The sequence below is a fragment of the Blennius ocellaris genome (assembly GCF_963422515.1).
Source record: "Blennius ocellaris genome assembly, chromosome: 4".
NCBI classification, from domain to species: Eukaryota; Metazoa; Chordata; class Actinopteri; order Blenniiformes; family Blenniidae; genus Blennius; species Blennius ocellaris.
In genome coordinates, this window is record NC_137653.1 from 17,409,244 (window position 1) to 17,431,961 (window position 22,718).

General features: G+C 42.7%; 1 protein-coding gene across 2 annotated transcripts in view; it reads left to right on the forward strand.

Annotated features, from left to right (window-relative positions):
* Window positions 1-22,718, forward strand: part of plxna1b (plexin A1b) — a gene marked incomplete at its 5' end in the record, with an annotated part of 162,974 nt that overhangs the window by 43,567 nt on the left and 96,689 nt on the right. Inside the window, one exon of one of the 2 annotated variants that reach the window (XM_080495587.1) lies at window positions 11,239-11,379. In XM_080495587.1, coding sequence (XP_080351713.1) covers window positions 11,239-11,379 — 141 coding nt within the window. Of the gene's footprint in view, window positions 1-11,238; window positions 11,380-22,718 lie in introns of those variants that run through there. The other variant, XM_080495588.1, reaches the window with a different exon arrangement.

Below are 22,718 nucleotides of genomic sequence, written 5' to 3' on the forward strand. Positions count from 1 at the left end.
CATTCCGTCAGGTTATTAATTGATGTCTTGTTATTGTGACGGATGCTGATGAAGTCCCCACACACTCAATTGATGACTTGCATGTACCGTATTTTCTGCCCTATAAGGCGCACCTACATTGATTGACATAATTTACAACTTCATTCATATATAAGGCGCACCGCCCTATAAGGCGCATGGAACAGACCAGTGGTCAGCAACATCTATAGCTCAAAGCCATTAAGTTACATTTTCCATTGCTTCTAACACCCAGAGAGGTGCACAAGCTTTATTTTGATAGTCCTACCTGCAGCCTATGCCAGTACCACACTACACACAAAACCTTCTTCACTACTGGTTGACAACTTACAACTACCGGTAATAATAATAATAATAATAAACTAAACTACATGAACTAAGCAACAAAAACACAACACAACACAATTATTACCGACACCACAAACCAAATATAACCCCCAATAATTGCATTTAAAACACCACAAACAGCTGCAATGAATTATGGGAGTTTCTATCGGCTGCACTGAGGAGCTCAGGTTGAATTTGTCGCTGCAAGGCATGATGTCCCATCATGCCTTGCAGCGACAAATTCATGTTTTGTGTTGTTGGAGGTTATTGTGGCTCGTTGTTGGGCTTGGTGTTGATTGTGTTTATGCTGTGTTTTTGTTCCCCAGTTTAGGGAGTAATTATTTCATCTTGTTTATTTTGGTTTGTTAGAACGTTGGTGTGCAACCATGAGTGATTAAGGTGTTGTGCGGAGTCTCGTCCGCACTGAAGATCCAGTTGCAAAGTTATAGTTGTCAAAATAAAAGCTTCTAGTTGTTCAGCTGTCAAATAGCAGCCTGGAGCAGAACAATCGTCCATATATAAGGCGCACCGGGCTATAAGGCGCACTGGCAGCTTTTAAGAAAATTTGAGGTATTTAGGTGCGCCTTATAGGGCGGAAAATACGGTATTCACTGCTCGCAAAGCACTGTTAAACTTACAATTTGAGGGAATGTTTTACGCACGCACGCACTCCAAACAGCTTCTGTGTGTGCTCTCCACTCCTCTCTTCAGAGACGCCCTCCGACATTAGCCACTTCCTGATCTTTGTTTGGTTTCCCACCTTCCTGCATCTGATAAGGCTGGCAGCGAGCAGCTTCTGAGCAGAGCTCTCACTTTCACCCAGAAGCTTTTGGAGGCCTCACTGCCGTCCATGCATGCTGGTGTCACTGTAAAAATCATGCGGCAGATGACTTCTCTAACACAGACGCACCTCGAAAGGCATGAATATTAAATTTGGTCTTTAAGTGTATGACTGGTCTTTAACATAAATATCTCCTCAGCAGTCTTTGATGTAAATGTGTAATATTGTTTCGTTTGAGATATCCCATAAGGGATTTGTGTTTGCGGCTTCATGTAAGAGGAGGTTTTTTCTCATTTAAATGGCGACACTAAAAAGGCATTCAATTGGAAAGCTCTATCTTAAAGCCTCATCTTATTGTATATGATAATGTTGTGGTGCAATTTCTACCCCCGTTTGCAAGACAGCTGATAAAATCAGTCACAGTAAAGCACCTCTCTGGATGCAGTGCTTTTCACACGCTTGGCTCTGTGTTGCATGCGTGCAACTGAATGCAGATGATTGAGTTAGTGTGATTTAGGGATGGTTGGAGATGAAACACAGCCGTCTTGCCATGTCTAGCAACCCGCTCCACACACTTATCTGACAACTGCTAGCTCAAGGCATTTAATTTGTCGAGGGAGAGGAAGGAGACGGTGGAGAGAAGGTGAAATAGCAGGAGGAATATAAACTGGCATGACTGCAGCTTCGGAGAAGCAGCGGAGACTGGGCAGTTACAAATGACAAGCTCCTAATTTAATCAAGCACCAGGATTAATAAAAAAAAAAAAAAAAAAGCTCAGCTGTGATTAATAGGTTTAATTTTCGATTTAAGGCCGCTTGCTTTCTGAAACTATGTTTACATTTTATAGTATGCTGGCATGTATTTGTGCTCAGCGAGTGATGTCGCAGTTTGCTATTGCTTTAACACCCCCTCTTCTTTCTTTTTTTTTTAGTTTAGTTTTTCCCTTGTCCTCATCCGCCTCCATCTCCTGCATGCTTTTGTTGTTGTGTGCACGTTAAAAGTGTTTGTGGGTATGTGACATGTGACCTTTTTGGGAGCACTGCTGGTGAAAGGCCACAGGCTCACACAAGAATAACCACGGTGCAGACATGCGGGTGAACACCACATCCACTCGATAAGAGTTGACATAGCAAGTAACCCGATATGGCAGAATACGCTGGATTACACAGTGGCATATCTGACCTGTTCGCTGAGTGCTTTATGTAAGCCTCGGCATCTTTGATGGAACGTGTCAGGTGCAGCTTCAAAACAGAGTTGTGTTATGAGATGGAGCACTCACTGGATTCACTTCTTCCGATCAAACTTAAACATAGATTGTGTTTGGGGGGCACATAGAATCACTTGGTATTGTTCGGGTGCGATGACATAATACTTCAAAAGTTATAGACAGACAGGAAATCATTTCACCAACGGCTATATATTGAAAGCCACAATGCTGTAGCTGCTCACTCAGATTTATTTCACCGGAAAGTCCCACTTCCAAACTGAACTGAGATTTAGGCCTCATTCATTCAATGTTTTCAAGTGAAAATGTAAACCTTTTGCAGATCTTTGGTGCTCGGTGCCACTGAAAATGCGACTTCTGAAAGCAACTCCCAAGGTGGAACTTCTCAAATATGCTCCGACCCTGTCTCCATGTGAAAACACAACTTTTCTGACATGCTGCTACTTTGCATGCGTGCCACAGCCATGTGTGAGTAAATGAGCAAAAACAACAATGGCCTTTTTTGGGAGGGAATTTGTAATATAAAAGCTATAATTTCTATCCTGCTCTATTAGCAGTTTTTCTCACCCTGCATTTTCTCTTGAGAGGTAACCTTCAACATTCAGGCAGTGTGCTACACTCTTAAAAACAAAAATATGGCCTCACCTCACCATATGTCCTTGTAGAAGACGAAGAAATCTTCAGTGTGCCACCTTGTGTGTACCTGCGTCAGGGACACTGCTGCTAAGTTTGGGATTTACTGCGAGTCTGTCAAAGTGCTTTAATCACATGTGGTTTTAAAGATAATTAAAATATGAAATGGTGGCGCTTATTGTAGCACATTTTACTGCAGTCTCACCATTAAACCGGTTATTTCATCCCTGGTAGGTAGTCATGGCAGAAGGAGCTGCTCTTTTGTCGAAACATCAAAAAGATAAAAGTAAATGACTTTTTGAAGAATTGGCTTTTAATGGAGCTGTGACACTGACAGATGAGCACCAGAGAACCCACGATTCTTTGAGCTTCTAAGTACAGGAGACTGGAAGATGTGTGATTTAGTGCCACTAATGTGTAGTGGTGTGTGGAAGGATTACTAAGGAGGAGTGTGAGTGTGTTTTTGACTGGAAGTTGCTGCTAATAATTGCATTTTTTTCTCCCCGCAGTACAGCCTTCTTTTCCCTTTCCCCCCCCGTTTACCCTAATCTAGATTACTTCGTCTATTGAGTGCTTGTATCTGTCTGTGTAAATAAACATCCTGAAATATGTAATATAAATAAGTAATATTTAGTGGTGAGTGGAGCTTCCTCCTGCTCGCTCTCCCTCAAATTACAATGAGTTTTGCCCTAATAAAGCTCGTTTAAAGGAGTTCGATTGCATCTGCTCGCCTTCCAAGACCTTAAAATAACTCAGTCCAGACGTACAGTGTTTTGATAGCAGATGTGATGACATTCTTTTGCGCCTGTGTGTTTGTGTGCGCGCGCGCGTGTACATACGTGTTTGAAGGCCCGCCTCCTCCATCATTGTCGCCATAACTCTTTGTCTGTCTTGCTTCTGTTAAGGAAAAGGCTGCTCGGTTTCTGACTGTCTGACCCACATATGGTGAGGGTTTACTTTCAGGCCCTCTATGTGTCGGCTGCACATACTGTGCATATGTGTGGGTACGTGTGCGTTTGCGGCGATGGGGGATTGGTCCCATAGATCAGGGCAATCACTCACTCATGCGTGATGCTCCATCTGCTCTCAGCTTCTCACTGCTCAGCTGTACAAATACATAAACATACTCAGCGGTGGTTTTTTGATTTACTTGCTTTTTTCTGCTATTTCCGTCTGAACATTTTTTGTTACCATTCATGGAGGTATGAATGGATGTACTCTCTTCTCAAACAATGCACGGCACGAGGAGGACAACAACGAGTGTATGACTACCCACAAAGCTCTGAAGGTGCATTTTAAGGAAGCAGCTTTTAGTGCCCCAGTGGTTCTTCTGTTGTCCTTCCTTTCTGTTAGAACCTAAAAACGGCACACTATCGATGAAAGGCGCACACAGACATGCTCAGTTCTGTTTTGCCATGTTTTTGTCATCATCTGTAGGTCAGGTTCTAATTAGATAGCACTGAGTGAACTCGGCACCAAAGAGAAGATTCAAGGATGTAGTGAAAGGAGCACATGGAGTTTGTTGGTGTCACAGCAATGAAGGGATAGGATCGGATGGAGAGTGATCATCTGCTGTGGGTCGGTGGGGGTTGAAGCTGATCACAGCTGACTGTGAGTAAAGGCAGGATACCACCCAGAACAGGTCGCCAGTCGATCTCAGAGCAAATCTTTCGAGACAGACAATTGTGCACACTCACATTCACACCCACAAGTGATCTAAAGCGACCATTTAACCTCAAACACATGCTTTTGGTCTGTGGGAGAAAACCAAAGTACCCAGAGAAAATCCACACCCAAAGAACCTGCAGACTCCACACAGGATTCCTCACACAGGACATTAACTCATTGAGGCAAGAGCACTTTCACTCACACCGCTATGTGGCTCGGTTGCAGAAAAAAAAATACCCCATCCAGAGGAGTTTAGTCGAGGCTTCACTTATTTTCTTTCATCCTAATGAATAACTGTTAGCTTTGGATTCAGCCGTGCAATCCTTATCAGCCGATGGAATTTGTCCATTAATCATGGAAATGCATGGTTTATAAGCCACGTCTTGATGTTGAGTCTTGACCTTCAAGGTAATGATTATAAAGGCAAGAATAAAACAGCTTCTCTTCAACAACCTTTACATGATTACATGATGACAGTATCTATAATGGGAAACAAGTCAGATGCCGTCGTTTCACACGTTTTTCAACGTCTTGATTCATTTTTTTTCATCACCTTCTTGCTGCTTTCTTTCATTTCCCCTTGTTCTGAAGAGGGCCACACTGAATTCCCCACTTAACAACAACACACATGCACATTCACTTGGGTCCCCCTTCTACTCTACATCAAAGTCAGGAATGTGGGGCTTGCTACCATTATGCATGGGTAGACCTAGTTATGTCAAGTTTAGCCCCCTTTAAAGGTGTGTGTGTGTGTGTGTGTGTGTGTGTGTGTGTGTGTGTGTGTGTGTGTGTGTGTGTGTGTGTGTGTGTGTGTGTGTGTGTGTGTGTGTGTGTGTGTGTGTGTGTGTGTGTGTGTGTGTGTGTGTGTGTGTGTGTGTGTGTGTGTGTGTGTGTGTGTGTGTGTTCCCACATGCTATTAGTGAGCCTGGCATGGTTTATGGTTGCACACATCTCCAAATCTGCTTTGAAATGTCAAAACTATTACCCGATCTCCATGCTCCTGCTGGTGTTATGGCACTCAGACAGCCATGGGAACACCTGCACTATGCATTTGTCTTCTAAATTATGGGAGTCTGACTCACAATACTGCAGCATCAGAGCCTCTTTGCCTCACATTTTACCTGTCTTCTTCCTTTGTCTTAAGGTTTTTCTTTTACATCATGCATATGTGATGTTACAGTAGAGGGTCATCACATTTATTTTGGGCCAAATTGTTGAAGTTCACAGTTGAATAATCTATTATAGACATCTTTGTACCCAATCTTTCAGTACATCAACAGAAGTCTGGTGGAATCTGTCTCCACAATAGGTCTCCACAATATGAGACAAGTGGTCATCATGCAGGCAGTACTTCTATTGTGAAGACGACTCTGGCTTCAGACCAGTATAGAAACCTTCGGATTTGACCACTGACAATGTCAATTTATCCAAAAGATATCTTTTATGGTCATATTCCATGCAGCTGGTAATGAAGCTTGTGTGGAATTACAAATACTTGATGCTATATTTCAGCAGAACCTGTTTGAACAGAAGCCCACCAGTGAGACCAACAATTGGCTTTTTTCGGGGCGAAGGTTTTAAAGAGAAAGAGGCTGCTGTGGCTTCTTTGAGGCACTGTGGAAATGGAGGGATTACCTAGAGAGGCAGCATAAGAACTGGCACGGGTTGAATGATGATCGTCATGATGACATGATTCTTGAATTAAAGAAAAAAATATGTAAAAAGGAGTTGAACATAAGAGGTGCCAAGGAAGCAACAGCACATGCTTTTGTTCTTCTATGCTGATTTAACCCCTTCATTCCTGATGTATTCCTTGGCTTTCATCACTTTTCCATTCACTCACAAGTTATAGTTCTCTCTTTCTACCTTTAATAGGTCAATACAATACAAGGCACGCAATGACACACCTCCCTCTCCCTACCTTTGGATCTCTCACATGTACACAAGCTCCATCAGAAATCAATTTTGGTTATGACAGGCATCATTCTCATTGACGTGGCAATGTCTTATCAGCCTACTCTCACTCCCCCAATCACCCGTTATAGTTATCCCACATGTCTATCAGGGCCAACCAGGCCTGTATAGTGCAGATAAAACGCAGCAGTTGTGCAGATCGACAGGTTGAGGGAGATGTTGGTACCTGGATGGGCAGCACTTTGAAATTGTTCACTGTTGTAGTGTTTTGTTTTTGTTTTGTATTGAGGTTTTTTTTTTTTTTTTTTGTGGGGTGGGTTACAATCTTGTTGTCTCGTACAAGCAGTACACGCAAATTCTGAATAGCAAAAAGAAGCCAAAATCCCTGGAGAGCTGAGAGAGTAAGCCATCATTAAAGGGACAAACTCAAATATATTCTAACTAGTTTCTTTCATTATCTGCAGTAGATATTGAAGTTTGTTTTTTCCTATACAATGTAAGGCCTCTTCTCTCTCAGGGGCACAAATACAGTGGAAACGCCCCCTTTGTCTCATTTTATTCCCTATTTTGCACGGCTGACAAACAACATTAGCATTCCAGGAAGAAATATAATTTGTAGGTCATGGAATGTTTTTTTTTACATATGAAATGCTTGGTTACAGTTTAAGAATTTATTGAGAGACAAAAACTACACTTTTTCTTCTGCTGAAAATGTAATGTATTGGTCTGAATAAAATTCAGACAATCCTGATTATAAGAGAATCCCATTTTTTCAAGGCTCATATTTTGGGAAAGAAAAAAAAAACACAAAACCTTTTGTGTTTGTTAATTTTCTTCAAAAATATATTCTTAAGTTGAAGTCAAGGTGACATTTTCATTTTCAAATAGTAAGTTGTCATACTATCAGTAGTGAAACCGAAATAAAAAGACAATATTCATACATGCACGAACCATGCTTTTTACAATTGGCTGCGGTTAGTCGTGACTGCTTGAGTTTTCTTCAGGGTTCTCATCTTTTAACTGTTCAAGTTATCATTTTGTGCAATTTTGCCACCTGTTTGTTTTTTTCTATGCTCTCAAACATGTTTTGGAATGTGAGTGACCCATACCAACCATATGTACAGAGATGAATTACAGCATTAACATTTTTAAATACTGGAGATTAGACACATGGCTGCACACAGTCTAAATTGTGCGACTTTGCTGAATTTATTATAGGTTTCCTGGTTGCATACAGTTTTATATAAAGTCTCCTCTGCCTATTCGCCACACAGATCTCCTGTCCCACTGGCTGCGCTCCAGCTATCATTGCTCTCATGCTTCGGTTCAGCCTCCTCCTGCAATAGCTCTTCACCCTTGTTGCCATCCAACGCATTCAAGATGCTTCATTTTAAAACCTTTGAATGGCTTAGTAACATCGTCCAGCATGCAACACCAGCATCATCCTTTTGTTTCTGATGGCCCCACATAATTGTTATTTAAAAGTTGGAAAAACAACGGAAGCCAGATATTAAACCCCTCAATATAAGACGACGCCACTTTTTCACACCAATATTCACAACAATGTGTTATCACCCAGAGTCTTCTTGCTCCCCATTCCTCTACACTAAATCTCTGTGCCACATCTTTTTCCTGCTTTTCTGCAAACGTTACTTAAGACAGTGCTTCGAATGTGTTCAAAGTCTCTTAATGTTACATTATACATGTATACAGGAGCAGAGCGTCTCCTGAAAACGCGAGCACAATGGCGTTGTGTGAATCCATCCGTCAGGCACTTAGCGGGAAGCTAAACAGCACAGAGGACACAATGAGACAGCGGCAGCTTCTCCCATTATTACAGACTGTTGTATTGATTTCCTGACTTGGCTCGTATGCACATGCAGCTCTACATGTGTACCACTGTAAACAACTTGTGATTTTTATTCATGCAAGGGGAAAAAAAACCCAAACAGGCTTTTGCATGTTAATATTATGGCAGGTGCATGTAGGTAAATGCAAAAAAACAAAAAAAAAACACCTGGAACATAAATGCACAGGCATGCCAGGTTGCACACCCATACAGTGCTGCACACATAGCAGCTAAACTGTTCTAAACCTGCAGCCCCTCCATGTTAACTTCATTTTCAGATTGTAGCCACGGTTCCAAGGCAGTCACTCAGGTTGATTTAATTAGGCATCCTTTATGTATCCCATCCATCCATCCCTTCCTCCTTCCATCTGTTCGGTTTATATATTCCATAATCTTTTGTTCTCTCCCAGGGTTGTGTGAACAGCCTCGGCCGCAGCGCTTGTGGAATGAATTGATTTGAAACGATTTATTACCTGTTGTTTTCACATGTCACCCACTCTCACTCACCCACCCTCTCTCCTGCAGAGAAGGAGAGAACGCCTACATGGACTATTTACATTACAAAAAAAAGTATTTTTTGTTCAATTTTCTATTTGCAGCTTATTTCTGAAATGATAATACAATTATTTAAATCCATAGAAGTAAAAATGGGCAAAGTGAGATAAAGTATGAGGAGCCATTGCTTTATAGTTGTGGAGATTTTGCACAGGAAGTACAGTCCGACTGGCAGATGGATACAAACAGGCGATAGGAAGGCTGACAGAAAGACTGACTTTCATTCTCCCCATTACATTGTTTGTGTGAGCCAAAGCAGTCCAGCCTCGGACTGGTCATTAGCCAGTGAACCGGACTTGGGTGTTTGGTCCAAAGATAGATGTTGCTGCCAGTGGAAGTACCTTGTTTTTGTGAGGCAGAGAGACAAGAATGCTGTGGACATCCCACAGAACAAAGGCAATTCTTTTACCTCTGTGTGTGTGTGCGTGTGTGTGCGTGTGTCAGCCACCATTTTTCCTAATTCTGTTTGTCAGGACTTCAAAACTGTGTTGCCGCATGTGTAGGTATGCATGTGTTTATGTATCAGTGTGTCCTCGTCTACATGCGTGTCGTCCATGAATGAAATGTATCCTTTGTTTATGGGCCCATTATCTAGATAATAACATCCATATTTCCCCTCGTCTCCGGCGCTTTATCACAGCCTTATGAGCTCTTTCTCTCACTCTCTCACTCGATCACACTCTGCCTCTTTCACTCTATCCCTCAGTATCTGACGCACACACACACACACACACACACACACACACACACACACACACACACACACACACACACACACACACACACACACACACACACACACACACACACACACACACACACACACACACACACACACACACACACACACACACACACACGCAGAGGCAGCCAGAGATAATAGGATTGTTGCCCCTGGTTTCTTTTGGTGGGATTGTAAATAAATTCTTTCTCTTTCATCACGGAGCGTGTGCGTGCGCATGTGTGCGTGCGTGTGTTCAGCCATGTACATATCAATCCAAGGGGCTGCGGTATTAATGCATGCATATCTATCACTGTCGGTGTACGGGTGTGTTTTCATCTTATCATTTTTTCATCTATCTGGATGTGAACCTATTTGTCTGTGTGCGCGCACGAGTGTGTGTTCAGTATCATTTTCCAGCCAGTCACTGGCTGCTGTCCCTCCCCTGTCAGTCTGGGCTGATAGTGGGACGACTCCACGAGGCTCAGTGACGGAGAGCTCATACTCGAGGGGTGGTGGTGGTGGTGGTGGTGGGGTTGGTGAACGTCTGATTTGCTGCCGAGATGTCTCTGGCTCACAGCCAGCCAATGTCTGATCTACATCTTGGCAAATGATTCACCGAAACTCATGGAAATATGCGAGGCTTGGTGAATGTGCGTGTGTTTGGCTTCAGGTGCGTCAGTCGCTTCAGTTTCCCTTGAATCCCACACACAGTGATTCAGGGTTGTGTTTCGACGTGGCTGCAGTGAATTCTTACTCATATCATCTCTAAAGTTGGTTTTCATTATGTCCTTGCAGCTGCCATTTAAAATTGCCTTTATTACAGTTGTGATAACACAATTATGCCATCGCTAATGTTCCTCTCCACGCATCTACCTCTGTAATCATGCCTGTGTTCACAATAATTATCCTATACTCAATACTGCTTTTACCACAGCCTTTTAATTAAGCCGCTTACATGGGTTCTGCGAAGAAGGCACTTTCAACTTTGTCCAAAATTTTGATAATTTCACATCACCTACCAGTATTATTATAATCTGCTGGAGCTGAGTTAAATGCAGCCTATTTCCTCAGTTGGAAGAACATTAAACCTTTTTTATGACCATAATAATATTTATGCTGCCTGAATACGTTTTCATTTTATGGCTGTAGAATTGTTAACAAACATACAATGAAAGAGTGCTCCTACCCCGTTTTTCAACGTGAACTTAACTTTCAATATCTGGCAATTCTTCAATATTACTGTGCGTTTTTGTTTGTGTATGTTATAAATGTGTGAATGTGTCTGTGACTGGTTGATCATACTGCAGCCGTTCTGAGGGCTACTATAACGATTAGTACATGGAGCAAAGCTCTTTTTAGTTCCTGGAGTTTGTAGATATGGTGTAGTGTAGGAGTAACGGGGAGTACAGGTGTCAACCTGTCGGCAGCGACGGGATCGAACAATAACGCTTAAAGGGACGGCACTGTGTTTGAATTTCTGTGAAGATTTATGACCAGACTCTGTTATGTCATCTGAAACTGTTTCCTTCCATCTTTTGCCGCAGATCTTGGTGAACTCTGCCAGTCCAAACCGTCCTGCGGTCCTGTACGAGAAGGTGACCGTAAGCGAGGCAGGAAGCCCCTTACTGAGAGACATGTTGTTCAGCCCTGACCTGCAGCACATCTACACTCTGACGGACAGACAGGTGAGTTCACATTATCCGTTAATGAGGGCACATTCACTGTCTGTTCAGCCATGAATACGATCCATTAAATTTCTGTGCGCGATGAAGGCAAACACATGTCGCCCTTAGTAAACCCCCACACTGTTACTTTCTTTTGAGAGCAGCGTTCACGCCCATTTTGCTTATTAGTTATACAAATGTAATTATATAATAATTTCCCTAACCACTGTCCAACTCGTTCCCACTGGATTTAATTACACTGCAACACACCAGCCACAGACATTACCACCGGGACGGTTTGCTAATAATCAAGACATTAGGCACACAGAGACATAGGGGGAGTTTTATAGGTCACATGTGGTCTGCGAGCGTGTGTGTGGGAGTTCATGTGGTCATTACCAGCTCCACCACTGCTGAAAGCCGTGTCGACTTTGATGGTGAGATGCGGGGAGGGGGAGCAGAGGATAGCGTGTCGCATCTTTGTCGCTCCCCGGGTCCAGCTGCTCCCCTCATTTTTCCGTCTCATTAATGCTGTGAGTGAAAGGAAGCAAAGATGAAGGGAGTGTGTGTCTGTGTCTGTGTGTGTGTGTGTGTGTGTGTGTGTGTGTGTGTGTGTGTGTGTGTGTGTGTGTGTGTGTGTGTGTGTGTGTGTGTGTGTGTGTGTGTGTGTGTGTGTGTGTGTGTGTGTGTGTGTGTGTGTGTGTGTGTGTGTGTGTGTGTGTGTGTGTGTGGAAAGTGGAGATAATTGATAATTTGAATATTTTCATACTTAATAGTTTGGAATCTGCTGTGAGAATGAAAATAGTTTTGATCTAAGGTGGTCAAATCCATCTGTAATATGCAGTGTTGTCTCGTTTTTCTATTTTGCTAATAGTCAGTAATTGACAACTGGAGATTTGGTAATTAAGTGTTAACTCTGGTAAACACAGTGTAGTGTGAATCTTTCGCAGGGTAATAAATCACAGTTAATTTGAGATCTCAGGCTCCACGGATAGTATGTGAACCATGAGCTATTTGCAAAGTTCAAACAGGTTATTATACAGTATATACCGTTCTTCTGAACTGTTACCTTTAATATGACGGTAAAACTAACTTTGTTAGCAAAATATCCTTAATTAGTTTATGCAACGCTATCATAACTTTAGCACATGGTTATTTTGACATTCTAAACTTTATATTAAAAACAAATAATAATAATCTGTAAATTTGCAAGATCAAAAAAAAAAGAGAGAGAGAGAGAATAATTGGAAGAAATTGACTGGTGATGGACTGATTACAGATCCAGGGTGTATCCAGCATTTGTCTGTAGTCCTCAAAACCTAGCACAGAGGATTTAAAACGGATTAGATCTTGTGTGAGAATATGATGTTTCTTCCTTACATCTCAGGTTTCTGTCGGGTGGCAAAATCAGATGTTTTCTCATACATGTTTATTTCTCATTCTGTCATGTATTGACAGAAATGGCATCATCTGATTAACATGTAAAGGTAAAAAATAGGTAGGCCCACGCTGACAAATTAAAAAATTTGGCCGCCCTCTGAGGAGGTTCGATTTCTCAATAATATACATAAAAAATACTGTATCTGTCATATATACATAGCATTTTCAATGCTCCTCTACGGGTGCTTGTTCCTGTAAATGTACTAGGACATTTCTCCAGTAATTAAAATAAGATGGGACGTGAGTTACAGGCACGAGCACCACCCTTGTTTACTTCAGCACCCGCTTTACCTCATTAAGCTTGTTGAAAAATCTGAATTTCTAACAGTCACTGTTATTATGCAATGTACATATGCAGTATGAGACTTCATTTCTTTCTTTGTGGGATTAATGTGAATCTCTTAATGCAGCTGTGTGATTGGGGGCAAGCAGCAAGGTAGCAGAAGAGCCGGTCACGCACTGGTACACACACGTGCTAGTAGCACAAGGCACACCACTTGGCAGCTAAGGGCAGGAAAGACACATGCATGCATACACACTCTTTAATAGCAGCACTAGAAGACAAGAACATACATTCCAGCTCCCTCAGCCTGAACACTGAAGGACATTGTGTCTCCATCCACCCTCCATGCCCTTTTCATCAGACCGCCCCAACCACGACGCTCACACATGTTTTCTGCTTCATGTACACACACACACACACACACACACACACACACACACACACACACACACACACACACACACACACACACACACACACACACACACACACACACACACACACACACACACACACACACACACACACACACACACACAGAGCTTCATCTCCTCTCTGCGTTTGATCCCCATTAATGGTTACCAGGCTCGGGTTAAGCAGAATTGGGGGGTGGGGTGGGGGGGGTGCTAGACCTTCCAGCTAAACCCCCTTTCCAACACTAATGACTAGAGGGGGCAATTCCCTTCTCTCGCCCTCTGTACTACCCTCATCTTTATCCTCTGCCCTCCATCTATACCACCATGCTCCCACCCCCTCCTCTACTTTTTCAAATCCTCACTTTAACTGCCACACACACACACACACACACACACACACACACACACACACACACACACACACACACACACACACACACACACACACACACACACACACACACACACGCACACCCATGTTTCCATCTAAGCCCAAATTGAGTCCTCCCCTCTCAAATGCCTTCCACTGATCCCATCCCCATATTTTTAATGATTTCCCACTGTCTATGCCCCCCACCACACACATACACACACGGTTTTTTCTCAAACAGGCCTGGGTGGAAAATAGTTGAACTGACAGAGAGCTGGAACGATGAAGGGAAAAGATGGAGCGACAGTTTTGAGTTAAAACAAAACGATACAGTTGCTCACACTCATTAACATACCATTTAATTTGCAGGCTCCCGTCCTCTATTTTTCATGTAGAAGAAACTCGTGCAGCCCTGCCTTCACCCTCTCTCTCCCTCTGTGTGTGTGTGTGTGTGTGTGTGTGTGTGTGTGTGTGTGTGTGTGTGTGTGTGTGTGTGTGTGTGTGTGTGTGTGTGTGTGTGTGTGTGTGTGTGTGTGTGTGTGTGTGTGTGTGTGTGTGTGTGTGTGTGTGTGTGTGTGTAGCTGGTTGCCTGCGGGGGTTCCTCAGACAAGCCAAGCACATTAAGGTGTCACTGGACATATTCACTGATGCGTAGCCCACGACAAGTTCCCTACCCTCTTCATACACACACACACACACACACACACACACACACACACACACACACACACACACACACACACACACACACACACACACACACACACACACACACACACACACACACACACACACACACACACACACACACACACACACACACACAAGCCCGGGCTGTGAATCAGAGTTAGGGGGCGAGGCCCAATGATTTATGACTCGCGCTGTTCCAGCTATATTCATCACTGTCTTTATTATCAATGGAGGATATGACAGCAGGAGAGGACGACCCACTGAGTGTGTGTGTGTTTGATGAGACAGTATGTTATTACAGGAAATTTAGATCAGTTTATTTTTGACTGCAGCCAGTGTTGTATGGCTCTGTGTCCACTACTCTGCCTTGTGTTGATCACATTTGCACGTTGGACTTTGTGCATGTGGGAGAAAATAAAACGATAAAAAGCATTTAAAAATGGTCTCTAACTTTCTCCGGAACTGTGCAAGCACACGTCAAGTTTTCAAGCCTTTTGCTCCTGATCGAAAACTTGTTCAGTACTTGTGGTGCGCAAAGGTTGTTTTATTCATCTTCAAAAATGTAAAAGGCTCCCTGAGCACAATGCCACTCTCTGAGACCACATTAACTTTGAAGCGTCGTCCCGGTGCACAACTGCCACTGTAGGGAAATCAGCTCAGTGTCTTGGCTCAGTCAAGACCTCTCATCATCTAATCATTCTCTGCTCTGTTTTATCGCCAAAAAGGTAGAACGCTGTGAATGCATTTGAAGCCGCAGCTGCAATTCTCGCCATCTTTGTACCCACACTTGGTCTGAGTATCATCCACACATGGGCGCACCCATCCTTGTGTCTTTGATGGCAGCCATTGGATATGATAGGGGTGTAGTGTATGGTGCCGCCTAATTGCTAAAAGCATGAATATTCATCTCTGGTGTGAGAAGGCGGCTCAGGATTTGGAGCGAGAGTGAGCCTGCTGGAAACGGACAACAAAAAGACTTGGAGGGCTTGATACAGTGGCAGGAAATTATGTATTATGTGTATGCATGAGACAACCTTTGTTCAAGTGTCAAGGATGCTCCTCAGAGTGCCACTGTTTGTGTGTCTGTACATGGGGGGGGGGAAAAAAAAATTGCACATCTCCGTGTCGTTCCTTACCAGATATAGTTTATGTGTTTGCACATTGATTCATCTTGCACGCTTTTGCGGGGAATCTACATTTGGACAAACAACAAGCCTTCGGGCAGATCATTTAAACAGCACATTTGTATGCAATTTTGTGTTTGTGCTAACTCCATTGTCTGGCTCTCTTATTGATCATATGAAAGAGCTTTCTCCATCAACATTTCATCAGTACTGTCATCACCCCCAAGGATCTGGTGGTTATGCACATGAGTTTACGCGCAAAGTTCCGATGCCTCTCAAAAGCTGATGCTTTGAATCTCTACTACAGTGAACAATGGGCGCTATGATGTTGTCGGTTGATTTTCTTTTTGAGACTCCATCAAGTAAGATCTTGCCCATAAGATTTCAACGGATACAGTTGTGTCTGTGTGTGTGGGTGAGCGAGCGTGCACACGCGTCCGTGTGTATTTACATTCACATATTACTGATTCGCCGCCAATCTCGTTAGCAAACACATTAGCACAGACTGACATCAACATACATAATAAGCATCTGGTTGTATCAATCAACACTGACATTTTAGTGAACTGCATACAGCTAATCAGTCACTTCTAAGTAGCTCTAGGATTAATTTTGCACAATTTATCAAACTGTGGCCGACTGAGGAACTCCTGAAGTTAACAAGCGCATAATGTGCTGTTTAAACACCAGCCTTTTGTCGGCTGACACTTTGTTTTATCATTCGGAGTGTGTAGCGTGCAGTAAATGAACAGATTAGAATCGAGGGCGATGATTTCTCTTTGAGGATTTTATATAACATGCTTCTTTGTCTTTACTTTAGATTAGGAACTGAGTCCATGCAACCTCCAGCCTTTTCATTTACATTCATGAGCACGACGACATTTTCATCTCTGGGCTTGACAGTGTAAAGCTTGAATGAGACACACACACACACACACACACACACACACACACACACACACACACACACACACACACACACACACACACACACACACGCTCATTGTTATGTAAATGTTAATAGACCAGGTGCAGTGAGGCGAAGGCAGGAGTACAGTGACGGGGAAGGAGGGCTTGGGTAGGGGTGTAGCCATGCCGGTATATGGCACTCAATTACGAGAGTTCAGACCATTACACTCCCTTCCTCAGCACTGGACCGAGCGCTTTACAGTGCATGATTAACACTCGTGTTCGGCACACCGTGCTGCGCTCTCACATGTATGTAAATGTCCACGTTTGTAGACTAAGGGCCCGTCCACATCATGAAACCGGTTAACCTAGACATGCTGTTTTTGGCCTATCATCCACATGAGGCAAGTTTTAAAAGTGTGAAAATGGGTTTTTTGAACACGGGTCCCAGTGTGGGGAAATTTGAAAACTCCCGGGGTAAGGAAGAGCTATAAACCTCTTTATAATTCTAGTTCTGCAGGATACTACTTCAAAATGTCTATGTGCTCTGTCTTCTACTGCATTTTTGGTGTGTTTGGTGAGTCACAGTGCCGCGAAAGACTTGGCATGTGTACTACATGCACAGAAGCCTCGTGTTGAGCTGTGTTCATAGTGAGGTGTGGACGGAGTTTTTTTTTTTGGAGAAGGCTGTGGATAAAAAAAGATAGTTTTTTCCGTCATGTGGATGTACCCTTATTCTACAGTAAGAAATGTTCGCCCTGTGCTTTCACACTCCTTCTGTGGAAAAATATGGGAGGCCTTTTTACAAGGCTGCGTTTGGATATTGCACTTATGAAAATGTGGCTCCAAACAGTTACCGCTTCTAATGCTTTATATTTCCCTCTGCATTTCTAGCAGAGTGGAAGATAATGGTGTACCAGGGCAATAAAAAAAAAAAAAAAAACACACACAAAAAGAAAACATCATGCTTCTGTTGTATTTTGTGAGAAAACTTGAAATGTTGAGTCTAAAGTAAAACTGACAAATTGTTTTCTTAAGCAATGTTTTAACTGCATTCTCAAAATGTCAATTTAATCACATGTTTTATTGTTTTTCATCACTTAACCAAATCCATTCTTTAATGTTGACTTCATTCTTAGAATTTTGGAACATTTATCATCATGTCCAAAGGTAAAAACAAAAAACCCAAGTGAGATGTTTTATGATTGATCACCTTATGAAAATGATATTAAAGGCAAATAAATCAAATCAAATGGCAATTCAAAAAAAAAATTCTTGCTTAATTATTTAGACAAGGATTATTTCAGTGTTTCAAACATCATTTGTCTAGATTTGATACAAGATCATCTTTCTTGCATCATTCTCCCTTGTGTTTTTTTTTCTTTTTTTCTTTTAAACGTGTGTTTGGGTGATTGTCTGTGTCTGCCTCATCAAAAAGTGTGCTCCGACACTTGTCTTGTGCGTGATGCTATCGGCCCCTAATGGAAGCCTAGCTGCTGGTAGATAGCGCCGTCTTTCTCTCATCTTTCGCTGTTTTACTTCAACGGCTTTTCCCAAAGGACGACGTGATAGAGCCGACTGATAGGGTTAGGAAAGAGGCGAGATGGATAGGGAGGTTAATGGTTTCTCCTTCCCCACAGCTACCCCCTCGTCGTCCGCTCTCTTCTCAATCACTATCAATCGGCCGTACAGTCGGTCCTCATGTTGCCTGGCAGCGATCTGGGCAGGGGGATGTGTCTCTGACTGATTGTCATGGAACGAGGCCAATCATAAGCTTGCGTGGCCCTTCGCGCTGCTCCACGCGGCCCCAGCGTACTCCGTCTCGTGCCTTAACCAGAAGTCACACTGAGTAGAACAATAAAGCGCCGCTCATGCATGACAGCACAGTGAATTGTTTTGAATTCAAGTCAAACTTCCTTTCAGATTCATGCACAGCAGGCCTCATCAGACCCAGTTATGAAGCATCAAATGGGGGGGGGAAACTGAACGGAAAAGTGGAAGGAGCAGATTTTTCATTCAATGTTTGCTGTCAGAAATGACAAAAAGGAAGTACATGACACTGATGAATGCAACTGTAAAAGCAGTTGTGCATAATAACTAGAGATGTCAGTGAGAATGGGTTTCTTTTTTTAATACATACTTTCTTCAATCGTTTCGACAAATCCTAAAAATACAAAACATCAAGCTCAGCCCCCATGAGCAGGGCTTCTTGTTCTGTTGGCACAGCTGTGGACTCTTTACAGCTGTTTTTGTCAGTTACAACACTTCAGTAAGGGTCATCATTGAACCTCACATGTTGAGGAACCCAAAGTACCTAAAGAAGACCATGTATGCACCGGGATAAGGTGCAAACGCCACACTGAAAGGTCCAGCCTGGACTCAAACGGACACAAATGACACTCCAAGAGGGGACCTCGCCCAAAACACTGCTGTGCAGCCCTCCGCAGCATCACGGCTTCTACATTTGCCTTTTTTGTCTATTAATGATTAATTATGTTTTTCATGCACAAAGCATATCTAAATCTAATGATCACCCAATCATAACTTTAAAACACTCAATTATTATAAATGAAAAAGCTGTTTAGTACTGGAAGTAAAGATTTGGCAATTTCTTTTCTTGGGTGCAACTCCTGTTACTTTTGGTAGAGTTGTATGATTGCATGCATACGCAGGCGAAGTCAGTCATGCAGATTTAGTTTACTCTCCTCAGTTTGGTGCCCGCTCTGCACAAACACCATCCATCCATACACCTACCAGGCACCACTTCTGCACAGCAACTCCTGTGAGAGCAAATAAAGAAAAGCAGCATTTGTCCTGGATTTTTTTTTCTTCTTCTTTTTCTCCCCTTTTCCTTCCCGCTCTCCTCTGGTTCTCTCGGTCTGTGTATATGGTGGTGGGTCGCCTGGCAGTGCTAATGGAAATGCCAGCTGTGTGGCTCCTCACTCCTCACCAAGTCCATTTACTAAAGTGACAGAGTCATTTACCAGGCAGACGGCCTCTCCCATCCTCACTTAATTAGAAGACCCCTAGGCCTGTCTACCTTAGCCGGCTACATTTACCTCTTTCTCTTTCTTTTTCTCCCTCTGCACTCTCTTTGTTCCGATTCTTTGTTTTCTGCAGTTTTTCAATCTCTGTCTCCTCCTTCGTCTCTGTCTCACTTTTTCTCGTCGCTCTCGGTTCTTCTGTGTCCCCCCTCTCTATCTGTCAGGTCCTTTCTCACTTGAGGAATAGAGTAGAAAGAACAAATGGCTACACTAAGACTGAGAGTGTATTGACCTATTGTTTGAGATCAGCTCCTCTTGAAGGAGATAATGGGAATGTCCATGTGATGAAGATGACGATGAAGAGGGATGCAATTCCACATCTTCATTTTCCAAAGTTTAGTCTGTCTCACACTTTTATTTTGTTTGGGTTGCCACTTCCCACTGTTGATTTGCTTTTAACCATTTGAAAGGATTTTCTTGTTTTGTTTTATTTGACAAAAAACACAAACAAATACAGAAACTTGGCATATGCAGAGCAGAAACTGTAGCTTATGACCGACTGCTTTTTAACATATCGAGCTGAATTCTTCTGAACGTCTCTCTCTGCCTTCCACTTATCATCACTTCTCATCATGTGTTTCCCTTGGCAAAAATAATTCCACATCCCTGAGCTAAAGTCATCTTCAGGTAATATCCATAACGTGTATCCCAAGCGAGTAAAGAGTTGGTGACTTTATGTTTTTACACTCTATTATAATGACCTTACTTCTCCTTGTGACTTTGCTTTGTCTAAGGTGCTACTGTAAATAAACCCGAGTTAGTTTGAAGGTGATTGCACACTGTGCAGAAGAAAGAAATCTCTGCTTCAGCTGCTGCAGCATAATCTTATCATGGGCACCTTGCGTGTTTATGTACCTGATATATATGTTGCCTCGTCGCAGTTTGCTGGGACAGCGGGAATTTGAGTTGTCATCTTTATTGGCCTTGAACTCGCAATATGCGCGCACACAAATGACAAATAAATAAGTTGTTTGATCTGCGTCGTGTTCTTCACCGGCATGGAGTATTGAAGAAGAGATCAAAACAGTATTTCAGAGGAGCGAAAACAATGGAGCGGATGAAAAATTGAGCCCGGCAAAGGAGAAAGAGGATAAAAAGATAAATTAAAGAGGCGGAAGAAAAGAGGAGCTGATCAGGCAGGAGAATTGGGCAAGCAGAACACAATATGAGGGAGAGATAAAGCTGGTGAGGAAGGCAGGGAGGGCAGCGGGTGCAAAACAATACTCAAAAATGCTGTAGGGAGGGAGAAAACAAAGGAATACAACTGTCATAGTGGAAACTACTTTCCTCCACTGTGACACATGAAAACCTAATTTAGTACAACAGGTCTGCAGTAGACAGTTACCACTTCGCTCATATCTGTCACAAGCATCTCTGGATTGTATCTGGACATCACTCAGGAAACTGAAAAGCTGTAGCACAGGATTGTTTTTTCCGAATTTTTATTTTTCCCCACTCACCCATCCTCCATCTCTTCAGCCATCCATCGGCATCCCTCCTTCCCTGTTAGTATCAAACTCTGTCAGCCTTGTTTGCCTTTCTGCTTTTCTCCAATCAGTCAACACATCAAGCAGGGCCCCGTCTTCCATTGATCTCGTAAGCTCCTTACAATCCAGTCAATGCACACATGCTAACCCAGCCTTTGATACGAGCCGCTCACACGCGGTCCCTCCCCCACGCAGGTATTCCTGCCTGGGAGTTTTCTAGGGTTCATTCCCATTGCGAATGAGTCACAGTTGACACCATTCCTTCATAACGACAAAATTAGGTAAAATTAGGCCATTTTTAAAGCTATAATTTATATTCTGAATCCAAATCCACTTTGTGCAGTGTTTATATCTATAAGTCATTTGAAGGTAGTCCATTGTGTTTTGGGTGTTTTTTTTCTTTTCTTTTTTTTTTCTTTTTCCTTTTTGTAGTTTAAATCAAATATGGCTGATCAATTTCAGGTCAGATTAACAGTGTTATGAATGTACTTCTGTTTAGGCAAAATTATATTGTGTTTTCTTTGGCTTTGTCACATGTTCAGTGTTTGTTAGTCATTCAAAAATTTTGTGTGTTTTTGACTGTGCAATAACCATTCGATTGACTGGTATTAAAATGGTAATGGTGATGCAGTAAATGCATTTTTACCCGGATTATGTTTTAAAGAAGGGATTTCTCATGATCATGTTGGTCAATTGCTACACCTAAAAATGATCCTGGAAAGAAACATGCTTTGTATCCATTTTTGTTCTTCCAAGTTTGAATTGGACTCCTCAAATTGGAGTCTGGATTGAAGCAGTGGAGCAGTAAAAGAGTCACACATTTCACAGAACATTTCGATGCCAGATTAACATCATTTCATGTGGATGTTGAAACCTTAACTTTCCGTAAATTGACATCCTCCAATTTGACCTTTTGGTGTTTCCCATTAAAACCAGATCTCTCCACTATGTTTCCCTGGACTGCAGGATTGGAGCGGTTTGAGGTTAAGTGTTAAGCACAAGACGTTTGGCAGTTGTTGTTTAAGATGGCGGGGGCGTTACTAATTTATGATACCGAGTCTGAGGCAGATATCTAAAAATAACTGAAAATAAACAGCATTTTTCCCCCAGACAGTATAACTCAGAGAAGAAGCTTAGACACCCACCCCCCCCCCCACCCCCCGCCTCCTCTCTTCCACTCTCGACTCTCCCTGTTTGAATGTTTTTTAAAAAAAAAAAAAAGAAAAGAAGCCGCAACAAGGCAGATCCTTTTATGTCTTTTAGATTTTACAACCAATGAAAAGCGGTGCTGAAAGCTTTACAGTTCCTCCGGGTTTTGGGGGGTGACCGTCACAAAGCCTGTTAGCGGGACGTTTAAAGGCAGGTGATGGCGCTCTGTAAAAACAGATTGGAGAGGAGAGGTGGAAAGTTTACAGCAGAAAGGAGATGTCACGGCGTTACGATATGGTTGAGGTGGAGGGTCGGCTGCAGAGGAAGAGGGAGCAAGAGCAGAGAATTGAGTTACAGCGGCGGATGCTATTGTAAATAAGGAGATGGCAAGAGAGAGGAGATGGTGGGCTTGGTTTATAAGGTCATTTAAAGGAGTAATGTGGCGCGC